This window comes from Carcharodon carcharias, chromosome 4 (assembly GCF_017639515.1).
Source record: "Carcharodon carcharias isolate sCarCar2 chromosome 4, sCarCar2.pri, whole genome shotgun sequence".
Classification (NCBI taxonomy): domain Eukaryota; kingdom Metazoa; phylum Chordata; class Chondrichthyes; order Lamniformes; family Lamnidae; genus Carcharodon; species Carcharodon carcharias.
Genome location: NC_054470.1, coordinates 45,539,344 through 45,552,802, shown reverse-complemented (window position 1 = coordinate 45,552,802; position 13,459 = coordinate 45,539,344). Strand labels below are relative to the sequence as shown.

General features: G+C 42.4%; 1 protein-coding gene across 1 annotated transcript in view; it reads left to right on the top strand.

The window, feature by feature from the left end:
* Positions 1-13,459, top strand: part of LOC121276736 (A disintegrin and metalloproteinase with thrombospondin motifs 19-like) — a 548,651-nt gene that overhangs the window by 525,989 nt on the left and 9,203 nt on the right. Inside the window, exon 22 of the mRNA XM_041185281.1 lies at positions 7,850-8,027. Coding sequence (XP_041041215.1) covers positions 7,850-8,027 — 178 coding nt within the window. The remainder of the gene's footprint in view (positions 1-7,849; positions 8,028-13,459) is intronic.

The window sequence follows — 13,459 nt, the reverse complement described above, 5'->3', positions numbered from 1 at the left end:
GCTGAATCCAAAACTGCCTTTGACAACAAGACAGCATTTTACTGAGTTACAGTCTAGGAGACCTAGCAAAATTGAAGTCAATGAGAATGGGAGAAAACTCTCCACTGCTGGGAGTCTCATCTAGCACGAAGAAAGGTGGTTGTGGTTGTTTGAGGCTTATTATCTCAACCTCAGGACATCACTGAAGGGTGGTGTCCTAGGCCCAACCATCTTTAGCTGCTTCTTCAATGACCTTCCTTCCATCATAAGATCAGAAGCGGGGATGTTCACTGATGACTATTGTTACGACCAGTCCCAGGGTGAGGTATCCCAAATTGTTCCTGGGTGAGGAGGGATGAACCAGCTCCTCTTCTTTATTCAACCTCCTCGGTTGTTCACAACAAGGTTAATTTAAAAGGGATCCCTTCCCTCATGGATACCTTTTCCCAGCCCAAATGTATTTATGTCTTGAAAGGAGTCAATTTAACCAAACTTTTTCAAGTAAAAAAAAGTGTCTATTAATTACTAAAACGCGAGAAAAAAATAATGAAAGCACAACGTACATATATATACAGATTAGAAATAAGAAGTGAGACCAGAAATAAAGGTTGAAAAAAGGTATACGAATCAGTCTTTTAGGTTGTCTGTGAGGAGTAGATGGTGAAATGTTGCAGTCGTTAAACTGGCTGACTCTGGCAGAGCTGACTTTGGCAGTTGAGCAGTGGATTTGGAGATTCTTGGTTCTGCAGGTTGGCTGAAAGGAGTTGTCCTGTTTCCTTTTTGACTGTGGCTTTGCTGACTTGTGACTTGCTTCCAGCAATCAAAGAGAAAGGACTTTTTACCTACCAGTGCAGGGATGCCTAGCTGATGTTCTTCGGCTGTGACCTTCACAGCACACACTAGCACACCAAAACAGAACAGAACACCAAAATAATGGTTGGAATTGGCTGTTTAACCCCTTTTCTTGTGTATTCCTGGAAGGGAAAAAAAAACATACATGTCTTTTGCCCAGACTTGCTTTCTTTTCAACTCACATCAAGTCCAAAGTCTAGGATATATCACACAGGAAGTGGTTTCTGCTGAGATGATAATCAGCCTTCATTATCTCCGCAACCACAGGAGATTACAGTTCAGTTTGCATTGCATTATTTCCTTTGATGTGCCTCTGTCTGAGGTAGGCTGTGTCACACCTTTTTAGGTGCGACATTCTGTTCTCTCTGGAGCAGTTGGTCAAGTAATCCATGTAGGAGTTCTCCAGCAAGTGGTTACCTTACAGTCTCAGCCAGTTTTTGGTTGTAGGTCCTTTTTAAAAAAACACAGGTCTTACTTAAATGTTCAATATGTCCATAAGTGATTCAGGTCTATGACCCGTGGTCATGACACTGCACAGTGTTCAGTGCCATTTGTGATTCATCAGATATGCAGCAAGACCTGGTCTGATAAGTGGCAAGTAATCTTCACACCACACAATTGCCAGACAATAACCATCTCCAACAAGAGAGAACCTAACCCTCTCCCCTTGACATTCAAAGGCATTACCATTGCTGAATTCACCACTATCAACCTACCTGGGGGTTGCCGTTGACCAGAAACTGAATTGGACCAGCCATATAAATACTGTAGCTACAACAGCAGGTCACAGACTGGGAACTTTGCAGTGAGTAACTCACCTCCTGATTCTCCAAAGTCTTTCCACATCAACAAAGCACAAGTCAGGAGTATGATGGAATATTCTCCACTTGCCTGAATGAGTGCAGCTCCCAAAAACATTCAAGAAACTCTACCCCATCCTGGACAAAGCCGCTGCTTGATCAGTAACCCTTAAACTGTCACTCCCTCCACCACTGGCACATAGTGACAGCAGTGTGTACCATACATCTCCTTCAATCTGCAACCTCGACTACTCAGCAGGACAAGGACAGCAGGCGCATGGGAATGCAAGTTCCCCTCCAAGCCACATGCCATTCTGACTTGGAACTGTATCGCTGTTCCTTCACTATTGCTGAATTAAAATCCTGAATCTCCATAATAGCACTTGGGTGTGCTTACACCAGAAGTACTGCAACGATTCAAGAAAGTGTCTCACCATCAATTTCTCAAGGGCAATTAGGTATGGGCAATAAATGCTGGCCTTGACAGTGACATCCTCATCCTATGAAATAAAACAAATGCAATTAGCGAATCTATGTTCATAGTCAGAAGAGTAAATTAATGTCAGAACAGTACAGTGTAACGCAAAGTTTATAGAATTATTCACATTTAAGATGACTCACAGAAGGATCTATATGAAAAGTTAAAGGGTTGGCTGGACTTTAAATGGCTCAGAAATACCAATTCTGATGTAAGAGCTTTAGAACAGAGGACAGGAGAAATTATAGAGTTATGAAGATGCAAAATTCACTTCTGGGTTTAACGGTCAAGACAGAAATGATGTCAACATTCAAGATTAGATGAATGGAAAGGATTAAAGGCCAATGGAAACAGGATGAAAAAATGTATTCACAACTATCTGCTGATGTGGAGGGCACAGGACTGGTCCATCTAAATGACCAGACTGTGGGTGGAATTGTCCAGTCCCTTTGGTAGCAGGTGTCAAAGCGGGCATGGGCAGACAATATGGCGAGAAGGCCAAAATCGGTTTTACGCTGCCGTGAAACCAGTTGGCGATTTTCCGCTCCACCCATCAATGGCAGGCCACGTTTTCCACTGCCGCACATCGAGAATCTAATTTCAATACTTTAGAATCATCTGCCCACGCTGGATCATCATGCTGATGTGTTTCACAGCTGAACATAAGCGACCTGCACCTGGGGAGTTACACTTTACTCGGTACTTCGAGGTTTGTTTGCCTACCTTTCTTTGGGCAGCACTCGTGGCCATCAGCACCAGGCTTCACAAGCAGCACCACATCATCTGTAGGGGGAGCTCATGGCCAGGTCTGTAGCTACCTGACCAACCGTAAGGTGGGGGTGGTTTTTCAACGGCTGCAGGGCTAGGGTTTGCTTGGGAAGGGGGTGAAGTGGCCTCAGGCGAGGGAAGAGGCTGTACTGGGGAAGGGGGTATCCCAAGATGTATGTTGATCTTTGCTAGTGGCCTCAAGATGGTGAGAGCTGAGGAGGCAGACTCCAGAGAAGATGAGCCAGATGGAGACCTGAGGGGTGTGCGAGAGAGTGAATGGTGATGTCCGTTGAGCAGGAAGTGAGTGAGATGCCAGTGAATGTGTGATGGGTTTGTGAGTGTGTGAATTTAGAGTAATGTTCCTGGCGGCATGGATGAGATCATTCATCCTCTTTTTGCACTGGCTGGCCGACCATGCTGGAGTGGTGAAATTGCTGGACCTCCTGTGGCCAGAGCGGAGGTGGAAGACATCATGGTGGGCCTCTAAAATGCATTTCAGTTATGGGTCACTGAACTCTTCTTGGTTTTCATTGGAAAGGTCCTGGGCTGCAAGCATTGAGAACTGTGTTCTCGGCTACAGTTTAGATATGAAACCTGGAGTGAGGAAATGGTGAGGTAATGGCGTGGCAGGCAATTCAGAAGCTGCCCACCAGCAAGATGTGTTTCCTGTGACTGTGTAATTATTGTGGAAGTGGACAATATGGTGTGTAAACCCCCCATTGCAGCCAGCAAGTAAAACACCGTTTTAGTGCACATCTGGGACGATTCTGCCATATGATCTAAACAGCTTTATTGCAAATAAAAGCAATTAATCCCATCCCACTACAAAATTGTTAGAGCTACACCATCAGAAATCTATAATAATCTGATGTACTAGTTCAGCTTTCTCTGGTACTTCTGACAAAAATCAGATGGAAAATACAACTAAGTATGAAGCTGGTCTTACATTCCCCATTTTGCAAACATGTTAAAGCTTTCCTCAATATTAATTGTTCCAAATTCAAATGACATTTTCCAGTATTTATTTGTGAATAATCAGTTGACTGAAGTGCACACTACACAACCTAATTTAGGTTTGATGAAAGTACAACTTTGTTTCATTGTTAATCCCCACAAGAGTTTTGTAATTTGAGAGCATTTTCCAGAAGATGTTTTCTGTAAACTGGTTTTGAATTTCTTCCAGGACCAAATCAAAATATATAATCGTATGAAATGCAAATAAATTTTGTACCTGAGATTGTGAATACAGTGGAATTGAAATAAGCATTTACCTGATCGCTATCAATATCTGCAATGAGATAGTTTCTATTTTAATGGTGTACTTGGATTACATCTTTAAAATATTAACAAGTGACTGTCATCTATTTTTGTCTGATCAAAGCTGAGCAAGTTTTATCCTTCGATTTTTGCTCCATTTTTTGTCCTTTCTCTTCTAAAGCTGCTGGTTTATGCTGGAATATAATGCCTTCCATCCCTGGGGGGTAGAATTTCCACTTCAGTGTATTTGCAATCTGGCTGCAAATTGTGCCCATATTTGCACTTGTTTTGAAAAATGCTTTTTTTCTAAAGTTTCTGCACAAACTGGCATTTTGCCAAATGTTAAATCTATCATGTACTAGTGTAATCAGACAAATTTTAGATAATTTTTAAAAATTTTGCTTTAAAAATACTCCTTGATATATTTAAGAGTGGTAACCTGATGCACTTGGAATAGTACATCAGAAATTGGGTTTATTGCAAAAAAAACATTTTAATCCGTGTCTGGTCCACCACCTCTGAGTAAATCCTGGAAATGTCTTTAAAATACTATACAGAACCATTTACTAGTGATATTAGGGTATGGTAGTCAGTTTCTTAGTAATTTTGAAAAAAGATAATATTCAAAAGCTGAAACATGATGATTAGTATTCTTCCGGCAAAAAAAGGCCTAATTTTTAGATCATCCTTAAAGGAACACAAATGAGCACAATTGGCGTAACTCTGTAATGATGGTTAATTCAGTCTGGGGCATGGTCAGTTTTGCAGGCAGAGCCAGCTTCTAGCATGGTGTTTATTTTAAAATAGCACAAAAGATCACAGAAACCTAATTTGTGCTTTATTGCTGAATTCACATCAAGAAAACAATGCAATCGAGCGAAACCCAGGTGTGAATCTGGCCTCATCCATATTCACAAATACTTGCTTTGCAGTAGGGTGCCATAGGCAGCAATGTCAATCCCTTCCTGTTCTTTCCCTTCCCTTGCCCCAGAGTACTGAAGCCAATGATAGTGATCCAGTAGGCTGAAGTTAACTCACTCAACAAGATTAGGTACAGAATATCTGAAGCTCATTGCTACAAAACAAAAACAGAATTACCTGGAAAAACTCAGCAGGTCTGGCAGCATCGGCGGAGAAGAAAAGAGTTGACGTTTCGAGTCCTCATGACCCTTTGAGGACTCGAAACGTCAACTCTTTTCTTCTCCGCCGATGCTGCCAGACCTGCTGAGTTTTTCCAGGTAATTCTGTTTTTGTTTTGGATTTCCAGCATCCGCAGTTTTTTTGTTTTTAGCTCATTGCTACACTGTGTAGTGTATTTAAATTCATCAGAAAATGTTCAGCTTTGATTAGCATTGTACTTGCATCAAAATTTCTGTATCATGTGACTGAATGCAATCAACTTTGGAATATGCTTTAATTAGTTAAACATTTATCACAATTCCATTGTATTAATTTATTCCTCCCTCCACGTCCACTGTTTAACTCCTTGCTGATACAAGATACTTCTCGAGGGCCATCTCATTGTTCTTGTAAGATTTGATGGTGAATGTTAGTGAGTTATTTTCCCATGTTGTGGGGGAGATAGAGAGCCAAGGCTCAATCTTGTCCTTATCTGAGATCTCTACTTCTGCACCTCAAACCTCAAACTTGGGTTTGCCAGAGAGTAACCATGAGCGAGAACCCTGAGCAATTGTCCTCTTCAGTTTTTGGAATACCCTTCTAGTTACCATGGCTGAGTTCAACCAACCCAACACAAATAGGAGATTAAACCTAGTCTGTATGGTTTTGTCAACTCAATGGATAAACTCTGTTACAACCAGGTGAGGAGGGATTGAATACTCTTCTCCTATCCCTCTCCAAGTTCTGGATAATCTTGCCAATTTAGTGAATAATTAACTGTTTATGCACTGTGATCATAAAAGAACCAATCGGACAGGTTTTCTTGAGTTTAACAAAGACGTTAGCTTTATTACACTTAAACCGATCTAAGTAAGACGAAAAATATGCTCCAACTTTCGTGCGCGCGTGCACACACAAATAAAGATTGCAGAGTGGGGAAGGATAGGTTGGCCAAATTAGAGTCCATACAAAAGAATATACAGCCTGTAGTTTGGAGAATCACCTGGCTTCAGACTTTCCTTCAGTGTTCCCGATGCTTCCGCTCTTAAGGTGTAGCTGGCTGATTTGGTTGTTCTTCTGGAGACGGTATTGGTAGGCTGAATTTCTTTTAACGAGTCTCCACAGCAGGACTGTCCGTGGATCGGCACAGTCAGCAAACAGGGCTTGAAGCTTCCCAGGTGGTTTGGAGAGAGAGGGAGGCAAGAGGGCCCCCTACTTGGGTCTTCTCTCTGAGCTTCTCAGCTGTATGTCCTCAGTTCTGTGCTTAAAACGCACAGAGGATTAGCTTGTCATGTGACCTTTCTTCTCCAACCGCCAGGGGGTGGTGGTGGTGGGCATTCCAATTAAGGTCATTGTCTGTGTATTCCAAGGGTAACTTGATTAGCTCATGTCTAGATAACTGTCTTAGCTAGGATGCCCATTGTCCAAATGATTAGTTTTAATAGCCCATCTCCAACAGGTGAATATCTCAGATGATTACATTGATGCATTGTTGATGAGACAGGAGAAGCTGTTGGTCAGGATTTTCTGGCCACGACACTGGCGGGCAACGTCCACGCAGGATAGGAAAATTTGGAGAGCCATTCATTTTTAATGGCTTTCCAAATTTTCCCGTTCTGCCTGCGACTATGTCCGCCAATGTCGGGAATGTCAGAAAATCATGCCCATCGTCTTTGATGGGTTTTACAGACAAACTGTCTCCATTCCAATGAATTGGAATGTGGAATGTATAGTGATGCAAATTGTGGTAGCTATCTTTGGCTGTGATCTCAAGTCATTTTTAGTCTCTGTATCTGAGAAACGCCTGTTTTAAAAAGTTCAATTCAGGATTCCAGCTAATGGACTAAACATCATTATTTAGCATAAAGCACATCTTCATGAAAACTCACTGGGCCAATGAGCAAATTGAAAATGAAAATGTTACAGAAATTTAATTGAATTATTTTAAGTAAACAAAGTTATGCCAACTATTGTCTGTGTGTTTCTGTCTCAGTGTGTCTATGTTCACAGCACTCCCAGGTGAAGTATAGCGAAGTTAGATGCAGATTAAATATTCCTGTCATTGCTCCATTATTATCTCTGAGCCGCAATGTTAGAAAAGCATCCCTAACTGCATTAATTTGACACTTTCAACATTTTGTGTCTTCTAAGTGTAATCACCAATTAATACAAAATTAGAAGCATTTTGCACTTGGGACCTTGGCCATTAGGACTGAATTGAGATTGTGCAAATCTATTTAATGTAAACATTTGGAACTCTCAGACTTTCAACCCAACTGCCAGGTGCATTCATTGGTTAAGCCACTGAACCAAACAGTCAATCTGTGTCATAAGCATGACATATTGGAGACATTTCATTTTTCACCATTTTAAAATATATAAACAATCATTATGTTCTTTCTTCATCATTCAGATCAACCACATTCTCAAAACACAGTTATTACAGCAGTCTCAATCTATATTCACTGCCATCAGAAAGTAAAGTGAAAACGTTGGTCTCCAACAGTGGCACCCCTGACAATAAATCAACTCTGAAAAGAAACATCCAAGCCTTGAAAGAATTATGCTCTAACTACATCTGTGTATTTATCTACAGTGTTCTGTTACCTGCGGGAAAGGGATGCAGTCACGAGTAATCCAGTGTATGCACAAAGTGACGGGAAGACATGGAAATGATTGTTTCCTATCAGAAAAGCCTGCAGCCTATAGGCCTTGTCACTTAAAACCCTGCAATGAAAAAGTCAATGTGAACACTATCACTTCACCCAGACTAGGTACGTGGCAAGATCCCAACTATTCAGTTATCGCAGTAGTAAATTTAATGGATTTAATTTTGTGAAGCAGAGTGAAAGACATAGTACAAGCTCTTCAGATAAGTTTTCATTTCTGAGTTTGCTGTATGCAAAGTGGATGATACATTTGATAATCTCTGCACTTCAGAGTAATTTGTTTTGTCTAAACCGCTTTTGGCTATCTTTGAGAATGGATAAATAAATGTCCATCTTCCTTTCTCACACGCAATACCGTTCATCTTAAAAGAAAAATAAGACTTGCATATTTAACAGGGTCTTTCATAGCCTCAGGATGTCCCAAAGAATGATATATATGAGTGGTAAAGGTGGACTTACTCTGAGTTATTTCAGTGACAAGTTGAAAACTTTACGCTGATGATGCTTCTTTTCTTTACAGCCAATTAAGTACTTTGAAATGTAGTCACTGTTCTAATGCAGGCAAGCAAACTTTGTTTGTTAATAGATTAAAAAGGAAGGGAGAAAAGCATCATTAGCAGAAAAGTTTCAAATTGACATTGGAATTAATTCAGAGTAAAGTTCACCTTTGTGAATCATGTATTATGTCCAATGTTTACTTTTATGCCCCATGCTGTATTGTGTACTCCCACCCTTCAAACACACACTCAAAATTTGGCACTTCCTAAATTGTGGTGTGTCACCTGGGAAACTTTGGAACCAGCATTAATATGCCATCGCCAAAATTCTGCTAAATTACATCTGCTGTAAAGCCAAAAAGGTCAACCTCACAATACAGACAGCTCTAATTTTTTTCTAGCTTCCTGAACATACACGGTCCTTTTTTTATTTAAAAGGACTATTGTTTCTTCTGTGTCCTAGTGTGGATATTGCCATCATGCTTTTCTTGCACAATGTGAGACCATATATGTTCTGATATAATCTCAGTGGCTTTAGGCAATTCTATACTAGAAGCAAATAGTGAGCTCAGATATAGCTATTTGGACTGCAAAATAGTATAGAGTTTTAGGATATAACATAGTTAAATGCATACTTTATTGACACGAGTGCTGACACAATGGACAAAGATCGAAGCGTGCTCATGAAGGATAATTTAGATTTACATTCCAGTTAATTATGCTGACAGGTCCTAATGTCTGTGTGCAATTGAGTAAATTAGAAACCAGACTTCACTCAATAACTTAATTTGCTCAATGTAGAATAAACCTTCTGTTTCAAAATTTAGATAAAGCACTTTTGACCTAAATTTAGGCAATAATTAACTCATTTTAAACAAGCTTTTTTATTTTCTGTCCAATTAAACATGTTTAATGCACGGTTGTCATTCCTCCTCTGGAAAGCAGTCCCATTTTCATGCAATGCCAACACACATGCAATTATCAACAGGTGCCATAGTTGGTGCTCAGGACCAGGAAGGAACGTTGGCGTAGTGGTATTGTCGCTAGACTAGTAATCCAGAGACCAGGGGTAATGCTCTGGGGTTCAAATACTGCCATGGATGGTGGAATTTGAAATCAATAAAAAATATGGATGATCATGGAACCATTGCCATCATGTTGCAAAGTGTTGTAAAAACCCATTTAGTGGGGGAGGGGCGTGGATGAAAACGACCTCGGCACCAGAAACAACAATGGCAAACTCAGCCCTGTCAATCCTGCAAAGTCCAAAGTACCAAAATTGGGAGAGCTGTCTCACAGGCTAGTCAAGCAACAGCAACATAATCATCCACATGGAATCATACCTTACAGATAATGTCCCAGACACCCATAGGCAGGACAGGCCCAGCAGAGGTGGCGGCACAGTGGTATACAGTCGGGAGGGAGTTGCCCAGGGAGTCCTCAACATCAGCTCCAGACCCCATGAAGCCTCATGGCATCAGGCCAAACATGGGCAAGGAAACCTCCTGCTGATTACCACATACTGCCCTCCCTCAACACCACTTGGAGGAAGCACTAAGGGTGGCAAGGGTGCAGAATGTACTCTGGGTGGAGGACTTCAATATCCATTACCATCGGTAGTGCCACCACTGACTGGGCTGGCTGAGTCCTAAAGGACATATCTGCTAGACTGGGTCTGTGGCAGGTGGTGAGGGAACCAACAAGAGGAAAACATATTTGACCTCATCCTCACCAACCTGCCTGCCGCCGATGCATCTGTCCATGACAGTATCGGTAGGAGTGACCACCACATGGTCATTGTGGAGATGAAGTCCCACCTTCACATTGAGGACACCATCTATCTTGTGGCACTACCACCATGCTAAATGGGATAACTTTCGAACAGATCTAGCAACTCAAGACTGGGCATCCATGAGGCGCTGTGGGCCATCAGCAGCAGCAGAATTGTACTCAAACAAAATCTGTAACCTCATGGCCTGGCATATCCCCCATTCTACCATTACCAAGCCAGGGAATCAACCCTGGTTCAATGAAGAGTGCAGGAGGGCATGCCAGGAGCAACACCAGGCATACCTTAAAAAAAAAATGAGGTGTCAACCTGGTGAAGCTATAACACAGGACTACTCGCGTGCCAAACAGCGTAAATAGCAAATGATAGACAGAGCTAAGCAATCCCACAACTAACAGATCAAATCTAAGCTCTGAAGTCTTGCATCCACTCGTGAATAGTGGCAATTAAACAACTCACTGGAGGAGGAGGTGCCACAAATATCCCCATCCTCAATGATGGAGGAGCCCTGCACATCAGTGCAAAAGATAAGGCTGAAACATTTGCAACAGTCTTCAGCTAGAAATGCCGAGTGGCTGATCCATCTCAACCTCCTCCGGAGGTCTCCAGCATCCCCAAGTGGCATGTAACATTCACATCAAGTGACAAGTGGCAAGTAACATTCGCGCCACACAAGTGCCAGGCAATGATCAACTCCAACAAGAGAGAATCCCACCATCGCCCCCTGATGTTCAGTGGCATTACAATCACTGAATCCCCCACTATCAACATTCTGGAGGCTACCATTGACCAGAAACTGAGCTGGACCAGCCATATAAATACTGTGGCTACAAGAGCAGGTCAGAGGCTAGGAATCTTGCGAAAAGTAACTCACCTCCTGACTCCCCAAAGCCTGTCCACCATCCATAAGGTACAAGTTAGGAGTGTGATGGAATACTCCCCACTTGCCTGGATGAGTGCAGCTCCAACAACACTCAAGAAGCTGAACACCATCCAGGACAAAGCAGTCCACTTGATCGGCATCACATCCACAAGCATTCAATCCCTCCACCACTGACACACACACAGTAGCAACAGTGTGCACCATCTACAAGATGCACTGCAGGAATTCACCAAAGCTCCTTCAACAGCACTTTCCAAACCCACAACCTCTGCCATCTAGAAGGACATGGGCTGCAGATAAATGAGAACTCATCACCTGTAAGTTCCCTGCCAAGTCACTCACCATCCTGACTTAGCAATATATTGCTGCTCCTTCACTGTCGCTGGGTCAAAATCCTGGAACTCCCTCCCTAACAGCACTGTGGGTGTACCTACATCACATGGACTGTAGCGGTTCAAGAAGGCAGCTCACCACCACCTTCTCAAGAGCAGCTGGGCTTGGGCAATAAATGCTGGCCTAGCCAGCGAAGCTCATATTCCATGAATAAGTTTTTTTTTATTCGTTCCTGGGATGAGGGAGTCCCTGGCTAGACCAGCAGTTATTGCCCTTCCCTAATTGCCATTCTTCAGAGGGTACTTAAGAGTCAACCACATTGCTGTGGATCTGGAGTCACCTGTAGGCCAGACCAGGTAAGGACAGCAGATTTCCTTCCCTAAAGGACACTAGTGAACCAGATGGGTTTTTACAATCGACAATGGTTCCATGGTCATCATCAGACTTTTAAATATAGATTTTCATTGGATTTAAATTCTACCACCTGCCATGGTGGGATTCAGACCAGGGTCCCCAGAGCTTTACCCTAGGTGTCTGGTTACTAGTGCAGTGACAATACCACTACACCATTGCCTCCCCCTCCCCCTATTTAAAAAAAGAAGCCTGTCTGATATTTCACCTCTTAGTCTCTGGACTCTGTGGCCAATTCTGCTGTCACTTGAGCAGGTGCCAACTAATTCAGGTTGGGATTTGGTGAGGTGGGGTGATTATTTGGGCCTGGATAAAATGCCAGAAACTAGGTCAGACCATTTTCCAGTTATTCCTGGCAGTCGCCTAAAATAAGCATTGATTTCCTTCCATATGTAAATAAGGAGCCTGTCAATTGCTTTTGGTCCCCTCCCAGAAATTGGGCAGCGATGAGCAGGGCTGACATTGGACCTGGATCATTCAGGTTTCTTTTCAGCTTCTGCAGCCTGAACAGTGACCACCAACAAACGGTAAGTTTTTTTAAAAATCATTTTTAGTTTAATAAACCCTCTCACAGAGCCAGAATGAGCTCTCCCTTGACTTTAGTCCTTGCAATCATCCTCCTTGCCTGCTCTAACCTCAATCCCAGGGCATACATTCAGGTCACTGCCACTGAGGTAAGTGCCATTGAGGTAAGAATTTGGGAGCTGCCTATGGAGACATGATAGGCACCACCAACACAGAAAAAATGTTAGCGAGCCCCGAATACCAATTTGAAGCCTGGCATCAGGACTTTTAGTTGGGGAGAAAGCATACTCATTCTGGGCCCATAAATGGGTGCAGATGAAATTTTATCCCTCGTGATGACTACAGGGGGTCTTCCAGTCACATGGCTATATCTCATACTACACAATGCAATGCACTATTCACTTACAAAAAAAAATTCTATACACTCTGCAAATGCTCCAATTACCAGTCACAGACCTCAAAACAAATTCTCAGCCCCGTATAAATCACTGATTAAAAATGCATCTTGTTTAAATGTTTCTTATGTAAGGGAAAGTATTGTTCCTTTTAGAATGTATTACAGGTGTAGAAATGTGTCATTAAGGTACACAGATATTGATGTGATGCGACTATAAAGATCAAAATACTGTGGATGGTGGAAATCTAAAATAAAAAATAGAAAATGCTGGGTATACTCAACAGGTCAGACAGCGTCTGTGGAGAGAAAAATGGAACTGATGGAAAATGAAATGTTGGGAAGAAGTTTAATACTTAAACCCGTTTGCAGCGCGGTAGGCACAGCACTGCCTAGGCCAGCATATCTTGCTGCCCCACCAATTCTTCTCTATTAAGGCACCTTTTCACATCCCTATCTGAACAGCCACCACTGACTCTCACCTTCAACCTTTTGCTACCTCATAGACGTTCCTCACAGTCACCCTCCACAAATGTTGTCCCTCCATCCGCTCAAAACATTCAATTTCTCATACTCATAATTCTTTGCTTTCTCTCTTTGCAGGAAAGGACAGCTCAGAACTTCAGCAAAAGGCAGGGGATCAGGGGTGGCCCTCCTGTAAGCGCCACCCTGACCACTTCGGAGGAGGTGGTGATGGAGATCAGC